Genomic DNA, 17,103 nt, shown 5'->3' with positions numbered 1-17,103 from the left:
TCCCCAGCCTCTCAGGCTGGCATCCGTGGTCACCAGAATCCAGTCCTGAATGCCGAATCTGCGGCCCTCTAGAAGATGAGCACTCTGCAACCACCACAGGAGAGACACCCTTGTCCTTGGAGATAGGGTTATCCGCTGATGCATCTGAAGATGCGATCCGGACCATTTGTCCAGCAGATCCCACTGAAAAGTTCTTGCATGGAATCTTCCGAATGGAATCGCTTCGTAAGAAGCCACCATCTTTCCCAGGACCCTTGTGCATTGATGCACTGACACTTGTCCTGGTTTCAGGAGGTTCCTGACTAGCTCGGATAACTCCCTGGCCTTCTCCTCCGGGAGAAACACCTTTTTCTGGACTGTGTCCAGAATCATCCCTAGGAACAGTAGACGTGTTGTTGGAATCAGCTGCGATTTTGGAATATTTAGAATCCACCCGTGCTGACGTAGCACTACCTGAGATAGTGCTACTCCGACCTCTAACTGTTCCCTGGACCTTGCCCTTATCAGGAGATCGTCCAAGTAAGGGATAATTAAGACGCCTTTTCTTCGAAGAAGAATCATCATTTCGGCCATTACCTTGGTAAAGACCCGTGGTGCCGTGGACAATCCAAACGGCAGCGTCTGAAACTGATAATGACAGTTTTGTACCACAAACCTGAGGTACCCTTGGTGAGAAGGGTAGATTGGGACATGGAGATAAGCATCTTTGATGTCCAGAGACACCATATAGTCCCCTTCTTCCAGGTTCGCTATCACTGCTCTGAGTGACTCCATCTTGAATTTGAACCTTTTTATGTAAGTGTTCAATGATTTCAGATTTAAAATCGGTCTCACCGAGCCGTCCGGCTTCGGTACCACAAACAGCGTGGAGTAATACCCCTTTCCCTGTTGTAGGAGGGGTACCTTGATTATCACCTGCTGGGAATACAGCTTGTGAATAGCTTCCAATACTGCCTCCCTGTCGGAGGGAGACGTTGGTAGAGCAGACTTCAGGAACCGGCGAGGGGGAGACGTCTCGAATTCCAATTTGTACCCCTGTGATACTACCTGCAGGATCCAGGGGTCCACTTGCGAGTGAGCCCACTGCGCATTGAAATTTTTGAGACGGGCCCCCACCGTGCCTGAGTCCGCTTGTAAAGCCCCAGCGTCATGCTGAAGACTTGGCAGAAGCGGGGGAGGGCTTCTGATCCTGGGAAGAGGCTGCCTGCTGCAGTCTTTTTCCCCTTCCTCTGCCCCGGGGGAGAAATGAGTGGCCTTTTGCCCGCTTGCCCTTATGGGGACGAAAGGACGGAGTTTGAAAAGACGGTGTCTTTTTCTGCTGAGAGGTGACCTGGGGTAAAAAGGTGGATTTCCCAGCCGTCGCCGTGGCCACCAGGTCCGATAGACCGACCCCAAATAACTCCTCCCCTTTATACGGCAAAACTTCCATATGCCGTTTGGAATCCGCATCACCTGACCACTGTCGTGTCCATAAACTTCTTCTGGCAGAAATGGACAGCGCACTTACTCTTGATGCCAGGGTGCAAATATCCCTCTGTGCATCTCGCATATATAGTAATGCATCCTTTAAATGCTCTATAGTCAATAATATACTGTCCCTATCCAGGGTATCAATATTTTCAGTCAGGGAATCCGGCCAAGCCACTCCAGCGCTGCACATCCAGGCTGAGGCGATTGCTGGTCGTAGTATAACACCAGTATGTGTGTATATACCCTTTAGGATATTTTCCAGCTTTCTATCAGCTGGTTCCTTGAGGGCGGCCGTATCAGGAGACGGCAACGCCACTTGTTTTGATAAGCGTGTGAGCGCCTTATCTACCCTAGGGGGTGTTTCCCAACGCGCCCTAACTTCTGGCGGGAAAGGGTATAATGCCAATAATTTATTAGAAATCAGCAGTTTTTTATCGGGGGAAACCCACGCTTTGTCACACACCTCATTTAATTCATCTGATTCAGGAAAAACTATGGGTAGTTTTTTCACACCCCACATAATACCCCTTTTTGTGGTACTTGTAGTATCAGAAATGTTCAAAGCCTCCTTCATTGCCGTGATCATGTAACGTGTGGCCCTACTGGACATTACGTTTGTCTCGTCACCGTCGACGCTGGAGTCAGTATCCGTGTCTGGGTCTGTGTCGACCATCTGAGGTAACGGGCGCTTTAGAGCCCCTGACGGTGTTTGAGACGCCTGGACAGGCACTAACTGATTTGCCGGCTGTCTCATGTCGTCAACAGTTTTTTGCAAAGTGCTGACACTGTCACGTAATTCCTTCCATACGACCATCCAGTCAGGTGTCGACTCCCTAGGGGGTGACATCACTATTACAGGCAATTGCTCCGCCTCCACATCATTTTCCTCCTCATACATGTCGACACAATCGTACCGACACACAGCACACACACAGGGAATGCTTTGATAGAGGACAGGACCCCACGAGCCCTTTGGGGAGACAGAGGGAGAGTTTGCCAGCACACACCAGAGCGCTATATATATACACAGGGATAACCTTATATAAGTGTTTCTCCCTTCTATAGCTGCTGTATTTGTATTATCTGCCAATTAGTGCCCCCCCTCTCTTGTTTTACCCTGATTCTGTAGCAGGACTGCAGGGGAGAGTCAGGGAGCCGTCCTTCCAGCGGAGCTGTGAGGGAAAATGGCGCTTGTGTGCTGAGGAGATAGGCTCCGCCCCCTTTTCTGCGGCCTTTTCTCCCGCTTTTTTTAGGAAAACTGGCAGGGGTTAAATGCATCCATATAGCCCAGGAGCTATATGTGATGCATTTCTTTAGCCATATAAGGTTTAAAACGTGTTTTATTGCGTCTCAGGGCACTCCCCCCCAGCGCCCTGCACCCTCAGTGACCGGAGTGTGAAGTGTGCTGAGAGCAATGGCGCACAGCTGCAGTGCTGTGCGCTACCTTATTGAAGACAGGAACGTCTTCTGCCGCCGATTTTTCCGGACCTCTTCGCTCTTCTGGCTCTGTAAGGGGGCCGGCGGCGCGGCTCCGGGACCCATCCAAGCTGAGCCTGTGATCGTCCCTCTGGAGCTAATGTCCAGTAGCCAAGAAGCCCAATCCACTCTGCATGCAGGTGAGTTCGCTTCTTCTCCCCTTAGTCCCACGATGCAGTGAGCCTGTTGCCAGCAGGTCTCACTGAAAATAAAAAACCTATTTAAACTTTTACTCTAAGCAGCTCAGGAGAGCTACCTAGCATGCACCCTTCTCGGCCGGGCACAAAAATCTAACTGAGGCTTGGAGGAGGGTCATAGGGGGAGGAGCCAGTGCACACCAGCTAGTCATAAAGCTTTTACTTTTGTGCCCAGTCTCCTGCGGAGCCGCTATTCCCCATGGTCCTTACGGAGTTCCCAGCATCCACTAGGACGTCAGAGAAAAGTGTTTATTGAGTTAGTAAATGTGTTAGCCCAGCACTCCAGCAATACTTATTCCAAAGGCCCCGTGTTCTGTCAAACATGCAGATGGACCACACATATTTAAAAAAATAAATAAAACTTGGCCGGTATTGAGGGACTTTTAAACATCTTGTAAATGATACCCACACAGTCTCGTTACATCATCTTCATCATACCCAACGATTCAGTAGCAAGTACACAAAGGAATAATTTGTGATTTTTGCATTAGATTAATCCACTTTTTCAAAATAACACAAAATCAGTATTCTACATATAAAACCGCATTTAAAAATTTTATGGTGTTCTCTTTTTTAATTTATTGCCATCTCAAACTAAAAACAATGTGTGGGAATAATAATGTGGTAGCGCAACAAGGCTCACCATCTTTAATACAAGAAAATCTACACTATTACATGGGGGGACCATTGTTTTCTTTTGACACAGGATGTGGGAGAGAAGATATGAACATTAAATCCCACCACATCTATGGAAAATATAATGCGGTGTAGTGTTGGGCTATCACATGTAACCACCAGGCAATAACCACTTAGGTGCACATCGTTGAATAAAGATACTTCAAATTAAAAGTTCCCCAATTGTGCTAATTTTTCCAAAGTACAGGGTGATTGTCTGGTGATCACCACACAATAATTACTAAGGTGCCAGATCAATTGAAAGAGGGGACACTCCTCTTTTAAATATGGGTACCCCAGAATTGATGGAAGCCAGAATGGAGGTGATCTTCTTAGTTTTCTGCAGTGTAGGGGGTTATGGTCTGGTGACCATACCAATAACAAGGCAATACCTTCTATGGGGGGAGGGGAGGGGTGTTTGCTAGTGTGAAAGAGTATGTCCCCGATCGTCCTGTCCTTCCAGACACTGCAATTTAGTTTTCCCCACTTCACTGTGGATGACTATTGGAATTTGATGTATAATGCAAAACGACATTTAACTTCTTGTCCCCAATGAAGTGTTTAATATTTTAGCTTATACAGAATACATACACCTTACCTTGTACTCATTTTGATCTTGAAAATCAGAGGTGAAAATCTTTATTGTTTTATCTCCAGCTGCTGTACAAAACCTAAAAAAGGATAAAGTGTACAGTAATTGTACTTATGACCTGTGTTTATAATGGCAGATGATACTGTAAATGTCATCAGTAGGAAGGTGTATAATTTGAATTAACATAATTTACAGGTTTAACTATACAAGTTGCATAGACGGTTGCTAGGGAATAACATTTTCAAAAACAAATGTGTCAATTTTACAGACATGTAGCTGCCACTATCAGATAGGGAGACTGATTAGTAAAGAGAAAGCAGACCTCTTATATACACCATCTATGATTGTGATTTCAAAGGAGGAAGAACATTAAAAAAATATGCTGGAGTTAAAATAACCCAAGCATATGGGCCATTTCTACTTATATTACCAATTTACAACATTACTTCCCTTTTACAGTGGTTCCATCATGTGGCCTGCCGAATAAACTTCAAATGACTCACCCTCACAACACTGACCTGCAAACATCTGAAACTTCATCTTGAAATAATGGGGCAGATGTATTAACCTGGAGAAGGCATAAGGAAGTGATAAACCAGTGATAAATGCAAGGTGATAAACGCACCAGCCAATCAGCTCCCATATGTAAATTAACAGTTAGGAGCTGATTGGCTGGTGCATTATCACCTTGCACTTAAACCACTGATAAAGCAGTGTTATCACTTCCTTATGCCTTCTCCAGATTAATACATCTAACCCACTGTCCCTTACGAACTCTCAAGACATAACATTGTCCCGTTTCTCCCCTAGTCTAAGACATATCATTGTCCTGTTTCTCATCTCACATCCACATTCAAGACCGCTTCTATACAGCTATCTACTGTACATATGGCATTCCCCATCTTGCCCGATCATACTCTTCCAAAGCATTCAAATAACGTTCTGAAAACCCATCTTTATAATATAGCTTATCCTATTCACCGGCAAAACTATTGGGCCCTACACACTTAGCGACATACATGGGCGATGTGAACGAAATATCATTCATGTCGTTTAGTGTATAGGCACCAACGATGAACGATGCGCATCCCCACGGTCGTTCATTGTTGGTTTTCCCTGGTTTAGTACAGCAATCCAATTTGGACGATGGTCGTTAATCGTTGAAAGCGAACATTGCCCAAATTGGAAACAACCCCAAGTGTGTAGGGCCCATATTCCAATCTTGCTCCTCTTAACTCAGATGTGCCCTTTCCAGTTATTATGCAAGTTGAAAATCGTTAAGCATTTTAGGAAAGTAGTGGCAGATACAACTTTCAGTTTTCTCACAGCGGTCACAGAGATGCCACACATGTATTATCCTGTGTTATGTACAATTGTAAACTTTTTAATAACATTCTTTTAAATTGCATTTTGCCGGCTCCTGCAACATGACTAACAATACCAACTTCCAGCCAATCAGAAAAGGGGCTGAACACAATTTAAATTGTTCTAATCCCAATAATGCAAATAGCCATTAAGGGATAACTCAGTATCTAGTTTACAATCAGTTAAGGGAAAGGGAAGTAAATTATGACTATGCATGTCATTAGGGAGACTGTGTATGTTTAATAAAAGTGAAGTTGGCCTTAAATTAAAATAAACACATAAAAGTGTTTAGATGTGGGAATCATATTTAAATATTTATGACCCACTGTCCATTTGAATAGACATTATTAAGAAAAATGTATTGCTTACACTGTATTGCGCTGACGGTTGCCATTCAATTCTCAATATCCGTTTAAATGTGCGAAAATACTGTGAAAATTTTCCGGCAGATGGCAGCACCGGCTCTAACTGTCACTGCGAGGTTGAAAAGATGGCTTTGCCCAGAAATTTTGCCACGGGGTGAGTATCCCACTTTACAAGTAAAATTTCATACTTTAACAATAAAATTTCGGCAAAATCATTATGCCAACAGTAATTGGAGTTGCTAGAGTATCAAACTATCGAATTAGACTGAATCACAAGGTTTTGGTGTACAAGCTACAATGCTAGCATATCGTTGTCCATTAAGATAGACATTGGGTCTAAATGGCCAAACCATATTTTTTTGAGGTTACTTAGGACCTCATTCATCTATTTTACAAGTGTCATCACTGGGGTCTGAGCCTGCACTTCCCGCTCGGCGTAGTCTGCAATGCAGAGAGGCGCCGGCCTGGAAAGGCTTTTTTCCCCGCTCTGCTACGCCTGTCAAACAACTGACAGGCAGCGGCAAGCTACAGTAGTGGAGGAGGGAAAACATCAACGCGATCCCTGGGCTGTGTCTTCTCTCCTCTTAAGATGGACAGCGCTATGTGAGGCAAGGAGGGCAGATATTTATGAAGCCAGGTGGTGAATGCTAAGTGGCTGGGCTAAATAAAGAAGCAAGCGGCAGGTACAGCTGAGAGGGGGTTACTGAAGACTAAGCAGGGCGTGGGGGATGCGGTGGTTACAGAAAGTACATTGTCTACAGGGGACCCGCTGGTGCTGATGATTGCGGTTGCAGGCATGTTGTCTGTGAATAGGAAGCAGCAGGCTGGGATCATAAGTGCCAGAAGCACCCTCTGCCAGCACTTTACCATTACAGGTTCTAGTTACCAGCATGGGGGTTGTGTGCGTCCCCTCCTCCCCCACCCTGGAGTAGCAGCCTCGCAGGGGAATCACATACTGTAGATCTCCCGACTAGCTTAGCTTCTTTTCCTCTGCAATCCTGGTCTCCAGTGCACCCCCACTAGTCAGCAACTCTTCTTTCTGTCCCCCGTTCCAGGGCACAAGATGACTAAGTGCTACAGTTGATTCCGGTCACTGATATAGGGGCAGATGTACTGTACTAAGCCTTTGAGAGAGATAAAGTGGACGGACTTAAGTACCAGCCAATCAGCTCCTAAATGTCATTTTTCAAACACAGCCTGTAACATGGCAGTTAGGAGCTGACTGGCTGGTACTTTATCTCCGTCCACTTTATCTCTCTCCAAGGCTTAATACACAGACCCCTGTTCTCGTTATGCTACAAGTTCCAAATGGAAGTAAATTGTAGCTAAACCCTCCACGCATAGGAGATCAAGATTAGCAACAGATTTCCAGCTCTGCAAAAATTACTTTTAAAATAAATCTACAATACAATTGCATAGCATAGTGAATAATATTGGAAACTGGATACAAATAATCAATGTGAAGAAGATTTAGGGACAGATAAGTTGCAGGATAAAGCTCAGCCCTGACTTATTCAATTAGTGCTGCAAGCCCGTGCGGTAAGCCCCAGAGGGTGCACTTTAGTGCAGAATTTTCCTCCAGGAGGGGCGAGTAAAAATCCACATTAAATGCACCCTCTGGTGCTAAACGCGTGGAGTAGACTATGGATTATGGCACTTAACCTGGAATCTATGGGTTAACATAAGCAGTGCAGGGAATTTGCATAATAATTACATAGCTCTGGCCATTAAACCCAGACCTTTAGTCGCACGTAACCACCGCAGCTAACTGAATCCGCCGCTTAAAATAATGATTTTTCTAAAACGAAGAAGGTTTCCAGACATTGAGACAAAATTACACACAACATACTAAAAGCAAAAAAAGGCGCTTAAAAAGGGTCCGCTATGACATACCGGCAACAAGTGCACTTGCGGGCTCGCTGCACTCGCCACACCGTAGGCCCGGTGTGCTGCAGGTTCTATTCCCATTCTACAGGTGTCATGGACATCCACGAGTGGAAACAGCCCTGTCAGTTGGTATGTCGACTGTCAGGCTGCCCAGCGCTCGGGATTCCGGCGTCGGTATAGTGACCTTCACATGACTACATCCCTCCTATAGTATGCGAATGAAGGATGGAACATGATCATTCCATCTTTCAATAGAGTCGTTCCAGTGTGTACACACAATATGGGCGGATGGGCATTCGTTGTGATGTTGAAATGAATGCCCGTCGCTCCAGTGTGTACCCAGCATATGTTGGAGGGATCTAATGAGAAGAGAGAGCTGGTGCCTGCTACTGTGATGTCCACCATGAGTTTGTTGATTCAAGTTTCCATGGCTCGAGCCACCCAAGCCGAGGCTAATAAAGGTCGGATAACAACCCAAGAGCCTATAAAAATGGACTTGAGATAACCTTCCAACTTTTATCTAGTGGATCTTTAAAGGACGCAGAGCCATGCACAGGAAGAGCACACTGCGCAGGAAAAGCACAATACTTTGCTAAACGCGTAACCACAGCGTTAACCTGGGGAGGCAGTTCCAACCTATACACATGATCCGCTGGCAGCGGATAAAGCGAAGCAAATTTGCAAGGAACCGAGAACTTCTTATCTAGCATCTTCCATGCCTCCTCGATGATACTGAACAGATCCAAAGAAGAATGGAAAGTAACCACCTTTTTGCAGAAACGCATGAATGGACCCTCATCCTCCGCTTGGGAATCCACCACTAAGCAGTTGAGTGAGAGGCGCACAGCGACAAAGAGGTCTTCCAAAGCCATTACAAGAGGAAGACTCTATATCAGTGATTCCCAAACTCAGTGCTCAATGACCCCCAACAGTTCATGTTTTCCAGGTCACCTAGCAGGTGCACAGATGTGTTCATTACTCACTGACACGTTTTAAAAGATCCACAGCTGGAAATAATTATTTCACTTGCGAAATCATCATATTGAGGAGGATTTCAAAATTGTGGACATTTTGGAGCTGCAGAACGTTTATTGGAACTTCCTGACTTGACCATCTTCCCTGAAACTGCACCCCCTGGGTGACTGCGCCCCAACCACTGTGGCGTGCGTCTGTGGTTAGCAGAATCCAATTCTGAATCCCGAACCTCCGACCCTCGATTAGGCGAGAAGTCTGGAGCCACCACAGGATGGATATCCTGGCTTTTGGCGACAGACTGATCCTCTGGAGCATGTGAAGTTGCGATCCGGACCATTTGTCCAACAGATCTAGCTGGAAGGGCCTCGCATGAAACCTTCCATTCTGAAGCGCCTCGTAAGAGGCCACCATTTTCCCCAGGAGGGCGAATGCACAGATGCACAGAGATCTGGGTTGGCTTCAGGACAGCCCGAACCATCGACTGGATTACCATTACCTATTCCAAGGGAAGGAACACTTTGAGACTCTGTCCAGTATCATTCCAAGGAAAGGAAACCACTGTGTTGGTTCTAGGCGAGATTTTGGTAGGGTCAGAATCCACCCGTGATCCAGGAGTAGTCTGGTAGAGGCCAATGCTGTCCAACAACCGCTCGCTGGACGGTGTCTTTATCAGAGGATCGTCCATGTACGGAATTATGTTCACTCCGTTTGCGGATTAGAAACATCTCTGCCATCATTTTGGTGAACACCCTCGGTGCTGTGGAGAGACCAAATGGCAGGGCCTGGAACTGGTAGTGACAGTCCTGCAGTGCAAACCATTGAGAAGCCAGATGAGGCGGCCAGATCGGAATGTGAAGGTATGCATCCTTGATATACAGAGACACTAGGAATTCCTCCTCCTCGAGACCCGAGATCACTGCTCTCAGAGACTCAATCTTGAATTTGAACACTCGTTACGTACAGGTTCAATGACTTGAGGTTCAGAATCAGTCTTACCGAAAAGTCTGGTTTCGGTACTATAAACAAGTTGGAATAGTACCCTTTGTTTTGCAGATCAGGTGGAACTGGAACAATAACTTGAGCCCAGTTTTTGAATGGCGTCCTGTAAAGTTATACTTGCCTTTTGTGAAACTGGTAAGCCTGATTTGAAGAATCTGTGAGGTGGGAGCTTCTAGAACTCCAGTCTGTAGCCCTGGGAAATAAGATCTATGACCCAGGGATCCTGGCACGAACTTGTCCAGATGTGACTGAAGAATTTTAGCCGGGTTTCCACCTGCCAGTCTTCAAGGCATCGCGGTCCACTGCCATGCTGAAGGTTTTGAGGAAGCAGAGCTTGAGCCCTGTTCCTGTGAACAGACAGTTGCTGGTTTGCGTGGTTTACCTCTAACACCTCTGGTGGCTGTAGAAGAACCTCTGGGATTGCCCCTAAACTTGTCAAATGAAAGGATTGTAAATTGGGACCTGAGTAGGCATTCCTAGCTGGGGGAGCTGCAGCAGGAAGGTATGTGGACTTACCCGCAGTAGCTTTGGAGATTCATTTGTCTAGTTCATCTCCAAAAAAGGCCTTGCCTGTGAAAGGGAGGCCTTCCACGCCTTTCCTTGAGTCCACATCCGCAGTCCACTGGCGTAGCCATAGAACCCTGCATGCAGACACTGCCATAGCCGTAGTGCGTGCATTAGGCAAGCCTATTTCTTTTATGGCTTCCACCATAAAATTTGCAAAGTCCTGTATATGCTGTAGGAACAAGATAACCTCCTCCTGAGGCAAGTTGTCTAACCCTTCAATCCGGTTACCCAACCTTTTGGCAATGGCTCTTGTAATCCACCCACATGCTATAGTGGGTCTCTGGGCCACCGCAGAAGCTGTATACAAGGATTTGAGCGTAGTCTCAATTTTACAATCAGCTGCATATTTTAGGGAGGCTGCACCCGGGACAGGCAATACAATTTTTTGTGAAAGCCTAGATACTGAGGCATCCACTATCCGTGGATATTCCCATTTTTTCCTATCCTCAGGAGCAAAAAGAAAGGATAACAACCATTTACGGATTTTAAATTTCCTATCAGGACGAAGCCACGGTTCTTCAAACAGGGTATTTAGATCCTTTAACACAGGAAAAGTGGCTGAGGATTTCTTTTTTTTATATTAAAATAGGACTCCTCACTCTCCTCTGTCACCTTATCAGGGATATGCAGAACTTCTCTGATAGCTTCTATGAGAGCCTCTATTCCCTGCGACAGAGTACCCTCTCCCACCTCTGAGTCCACCTCACGCTCCTCTATTTCTGATCCCTCATCATCCGAGTCAGACTGTAGGATATGGGCCAAAGTGCGTTTTTTTGAATAAATGGCAGGGGACTGAGACACTGGTTTGGGTACAGAGTCTTTTTTCATAAACTCAGTCATAGATTGAGTTAAGTATTGCATCTCTTTCTTGGTCCGAGATAACTTAGCCGAGATTGTAGAAATCATTCCCCTAATGGAGTCCAGCCATGCTGGTTCTACCCCACCAGCCTGAGAAGGGACACTACACTGAGTACACACTAGTGAACCCCCTGGTGAAGAGGAACACTGTGCCTTACATGAAACACACTCTTTGCCTGACATACTGTAATATTGACAGCACACACACGGGAAAAGGTTAAATGTACAATTAACCCACAAAGAAGCCTTCCAGGGAGACACAGAGGGAGTATGGAACCAGCACACGGTGCCCTTAAGGCTAATGCCAAGCTTAGCCGGGTCGCAGACTAAGTACCTAGATTAGGGATTTAGTACACTAATAATCGCTCCCCCCTGCTATGACCCCCTGGTATCACTGAGGTAAACTGTATTCTCTCCAGAGGAGCTGCGCGTCCCTGTCAGTCAGTGTCTGTCAGCTGCAGAGGGAAAATGGCGCTGGTGAGCTGTTGGATCCGCTCATAGTGAAGCCCTGCCCCTTTAATGGCGCGCAGTCTTCCCGCTCTTTTTTATACTGGCTGTATGTGTCTAAGTGCATAAAATGGAGACAGATTCCTTTTATGGCTTTATTGCCAGTCTGGGTACTGTGTCCGCTGTTCAGTGTCTGTGTCCTTACACAGCAGAAGACGCAGTCCACCCCGTTTAGAAGCAGTGCGTCTCCGTACCCTCATGCCGCCATAATGGCCGGCGATCCACTAACTGGGACGCCAGCTTAGTACTCACCACTCTTCTTTCTTCTGGCTCTGTTAGGTGTGGCGGCGTACTGCGGGAATGTACGCTCGTCGTGGTGGGGCTTGCGAATAGTTCCCTCAGGAGCTAGTGTCCTGTCAGCGGGGAACGAGACCATTAATCCTGAGAGAGGTTGGGCCCCCCCTCAAGTCCCATGAAGCAGGCAGGCTGGTGCCATCCACTCCTGTCTGAAAACAACAAAAACAGAAAATAAATGCAGAACACTCTTAAGAAGCTTCCAGAGACGTAACCGGCTCCTCCGGGCACATTTTCTAAACCGAGTCTGGTAGGAGGGGCATAGAGGGAGGGGCCAGCGCACACTGGCCCTCATTCAGAGTTGATCGCTCGCTGTTTTTAGCAGCAATCCAAACGCTAGGCCGCCGCCCTCTGGGACTGTATCTTAGCTTAGCAGAAGTGCGAACGAAAGATTAGCAGAATTGCTTGAAAATCTTTTCCTGCAGTTTGAGTAGCTCCAGACCTACTCCTAGATTGCGATCACTGCAGACGGTTTAGTTCCCGATTTGACGTCACAAACACGCCCTGCGTTCGGCCAGCCACTCCCCCGTTTCCCCAGCTACTCCTGCGTTTTAGCCTGACACGCCTGCGTTTTTTAGCACACTCCCGGAAAATGGTCCGTTTCCGCCCAGAAACACCCACTTCCTGTCAATCACACACCGATCAGCAGAGCAACTGAAAAGCGTCGCTCGAGCCTGTGTAAAACTACAAAGTTTTGTGTGAAAGTACTTAGGGCATGCGCAAAAATGCCGGTTTTTCACCTGATCTCTATGCTGCGAAAAACGGCAGCGAGCGAACAACTCGGAATGAGGGCCACTATCAATTTCTTAAAGTGCCCATGGCTCCAAGTGGACCAGTCTATACCCCATGGTACTAAATGGATTCCCAGTATCCCCTATGACATAACAGAACTACCAGAAAAAGCAAAACGGGTCAAAGATCACCAATTCTGGTAAAGACGCAATGGTTAATGAAATACTTGATATGCAGATACTTGATAAGACAGATGAACTCTGAAGAGGCTGAATATAAGCTTACCAAGGGGTACCTGGATTCACGCAACAGTGTTCTCTAGGATAAGCAGGCACAGGAATCAAAACGGACATAAAAAGCACACTCCCTTGCATAACAGCAAACATGGTATTTAACAAAACTTTGTTTCCAGAAAACAAGGACTGCACGCATAAACAGAACCAGCAATCTTCTCACACGACAGAATAGAAAACATTAATGACCCAGCAAAAAATGTTGGGCCTAAGCAGACTAAAAAGCTAGCACACAGGTGTAGTCCATGCTTGCTAATTAAGCAATCACTCACCAAGAACCAAATCTGCAAGAATGCCCAAAGGGCAGCACCACTGGCTGGAACCAGAACTGCAGCACACGATTCAGAATGATCTGACCGTACTAACAGCAGACTAGCTAGGGAGAATTGTACTACAGTAAGCAGTGAAAAGCGTGAAAAAGTGAGCCAGCAGAGAAGTTGTTCATGGCAACCAATCAGCTGCTCCGTATAATTTTGAAGTATGCAAATTTTAAGTGGTACTTCAATGCTGATTGGTTGCCATGAGCAACTTCTCCACTCGCTCACTGCTTAGTACATCTCACCCTAAGACCTAGGCTCACAGCTTGAATGGACACAAAACAGGAGAAGACTTGCAATAGCCACAATTCCATGCAGGTCCCAAAAGAGTTTCACTTCTCCAGTGCAGCATAGTAAGCATGACTGTTTTAAATCAGTCTGAGCAGGTGAGACCAGCACCGTTAGGCTCTACCCACTACACACCGTGGTAGCACTGTGCAGAAGTGCTATTACACTGTGAGGGGAAAGCACTTGGTATGCCCTATATCAGGCATTTTCAACCACGGTCCTCTAGGCACACCAACAATGCAGGTTTTAGTGATATCCAGGCTGCAGCACAGATGGTTAAATCAAAATAACTGAGCTACTAATTAAGTCACCTGTGCTGGAGCCTGGATATCACTAAAATCTGCACTGTTGGTGTGCCTTGAGGACCGTGGTTGGGAATGCCTGCCCTATAGCCTAAAAAATAGGACGGCTCCCAAGCGCTGTTATACGTATATACAAATCTCTTTCTGTCAGACTTCAACAATGTCAATCCTCAGGGAAGAGAAAAGAATATATTCATACATTAAATAATAAGAATTTACTTACCGATAATTCTATTTCTCGGAGTCCGTAGTGGATGCTGGGGTTCCTGAAAGGACCATGGGGAATAGCGGCTCCGCAGGAGACAGGGCACAAAAGTAAAGCTTTCCGATCAGGTGGTGTGCACTGGCTCCTCCCCCTATGACCCTCCTCCAAGCCAGTTAGGTACTGTGCCCGGACGAGCGTACACAATAAGGGAGGAATTTTGAATCCCGGGTAAGACTCATACCAGCCACACCAATCACACCGTACAACTTGTGATCTAAACCCAGTTAACAGTATGATAACAGCGGAGCCTCTGAAAAGATGGCTCACAACAATAATAACCCGATTTTTGTAACTATGTACAAGTATTGCAGATAATCCGCACTTGGGATGGGCGCCCAGCATCCACTACGGACTCCGAGAAATAGAATTATCGGTAAGTAAATTCTTATTTTCTCTATCGTCCTAGTGGATGCTGGGGTTCCTGAAAGGACCATGGGGATTATACCAAAGCTCCCAAACGGGCGGGAGAGTGCGGATGACTCTGCAGCACCGAATGAGAGAACTCCAGGTCCTCCTTAGCCAGGGTATCAAATTTGTAGGATTTTACAAACGTGTTTGCCCCTGACTAAATAACCGCTCGGCAAAGTTGTAAAGCCGAGACCCCTCGGGCAGCCGCCCAAGATGAGCCCACCTTCCTTGTGGAATGGGCATTTACATATTTTGGCTGTGGCAGGCCTGCCACAGAATGTGCAAGCTGAATTGTATTACACATCCAACTAGCAATAGTCTGCTTAAAAGCAAGAGCACCCAGTTTGTTGGGTGCATACAGGATAACAGCAAGTCAGTTTTCCTGACTCCAGCCGTCCTGGAACCTATATTTTCAGGGCCCTGACAACATCTAGCAACTTGGAGTCCTCCAAGTCCCTAGTAGGTGCAAGGCACCACAATAAGCTGGTTCAGGTGAAACACTGACACCACCTTAGGGAGAGAACTGGGGACGAGTCCGCAGCTCTGCCCTGCCAGAATGGACAACAAATATGGGCTTTTTTGAGAAAAAAACCACCAATTTGACACTCGCCTGGTCCAGGCCAGGGCCAAGAACATGGTCACTTTTCATGTGAGATGCTTCAAATCCACAGATTTGACTGGTTTTAAACCAATGTGATTTGAAGAATCCCAGAACTACGTTGAGATCCCACAGTGCCACTGGAGGCACAAAAGAGGGTTGTATATGCAATACTCCCTTGACAAAGTTCTGGACTTCAGGAACTGAAGCCAATTCTTTCTGGAAGAAAATTGACAGGGCCGAAATTTGAACCTTAATGGACCCCAATTTGAGGCCCATAGACACTCCTGTTTGCAGGAAATGCAGGAATCGACCGAGTTGAAATTTCTTTGTGGGGCCTTCCTGGCCTCACACCACGCAACATATTTTCGCCACATGTGGTGATAATGTTGTGCGGTCACCTCCTTTCTGGCTTTGACCAGGGTAGGAATGACCTCTTCCGGAATGCCTTTTTCCCTTAGGATCCGGCGTTCCACCGCCATGCCAACAAACGCAGCTGCGGTAAGTCTTGGAACAGACATGGTACTTGCTGAAGCAAGTCCCTTCTTAGCGGCAGAGGCCATAAGACCTCTGTAAACATCTCTTGAAGTTCCGGGTACCAAGTCCTTCTTGGCCAATCCGGAGCCATGAGTATAGTTCTTACTCCTCTACGTCTTATAATTCTCAGCACCTTAGGTATGAGAAGCAGAGGAGGGAACACATACACCGACTGGTACACCCACGGTGTTACCAGAACGTCCACAGCTATTGCCTGAGGGTCTCTTGACCTGGCGCAATACCTGTCCCGTTTTTTGTTCAGACGGGACGCCATCATGTCCACCTTTGGTATTTCCCAACGGTTTACAATCATGTGGAAAAAACTTCCCGATGAAGTTTCCACTCTCCCGGGTGGAGGTCGTGCCTGCTGAGGAAGTCTGCTTCCCAGTTTCCATTCCCGGGATGAAACACTGCTGACAGTGCTATCACATGATTTTCCGCCCAGCGAAAAGTCCTTGCAGTTTTTGCCATTGCCCTCCTGCTTCTTGTGTCGCCCTGTCTGTTTACGTGGGCGACTGCCGTGATGTTTTTCCCACTGGATCAATACCGGCTGACCTTGAAGCAGAGGTCTTGCTAAGCTTAGAGCATTATAAATTTACCCTTAGCTCCAGTATATTTATGTGGAGAAAAGTCTCCAGACTTGATCACACTCCCTGGAAAATTTTTTCTTTGTGTGACTGCTCCCCAGCCTCTCGGGCTGGGCTCCGTGGTCACCAGCATCCAATCCTGAATGCCGAATCTGCGGCCCTCTAGAAGATGAGCACTCTATAACCACCACAGGAGAGACACCCTTGTCCTTGGATATAGGGTTATCCGCTGATGCATCTGAAGATGCGATCCGGACCATTTGTCCAGCAGATCCCACTGAAAAGTTCTTGCGTGAAATCTGCCGAATGGAATTGCTTCGTAGGAAGCCACCATTTTCTACCAGGACCCTTGTGCAATGATGCACTGTTTTTAGGAGGTTCCTGACTAGCTCGGATAACTCCCTGGCTTTCTCTTTCGGGAGAAACACCTTTTTCTGGACTGTGTCCAGAATCATCCCTAGGCACAGCAGACGTGTCGTCGGGATCAGCTGCGATTTTGGAATATTTAGAATCCACCCGTGCTGTTGTAGCAGTATCCGAGATAGTGCT

The 17,103-nt window shown here is 46.6% G+C and overlaps 1 protein-coding gene across 2 annotated transcripts in view; it reads right to left on the bottom strand.

The window, feature by feature from the left end:
• NUP37 (nucleoporin 37) overlaps positions 1-17,103 on the bottom strand; it is a 145,525-nt gene that overhangs the window by 104,106 nt on the left and 24,316 nt on the right. For both annotated transcript variants that reach the window (XM_063927803.1, XM_063927802.1), the window contains exon 4: positions 4,417-4,489. In XM_063927803.1, coding sequence (XP_063783873.1) covers positions 4,417-4,489 — 73 coding nt within the window. The remainder of the gene's footprint in view (positions 1-4,416; positions 4,490-17,103) is intronic.

Source organism: Pseudophryne corroboree, chromosome 6 (genome assembly GCF_028390025.1).
Source record: "Pseudophryne corroboree isolate aPseCor3 chromosome 6, aPseCor3.hap2, whole genome shotgun sequence".
Classification (NCBI taxonomy): Eukaryota; Metazoa; Chordata; class Amphibia; order Anura; family Myobatrachidae; genus Pseudophryne; species Pseudophryne corroboree.
This window is presented reverse-complemented; position numbering and strand designations above follow the sequence as displayed.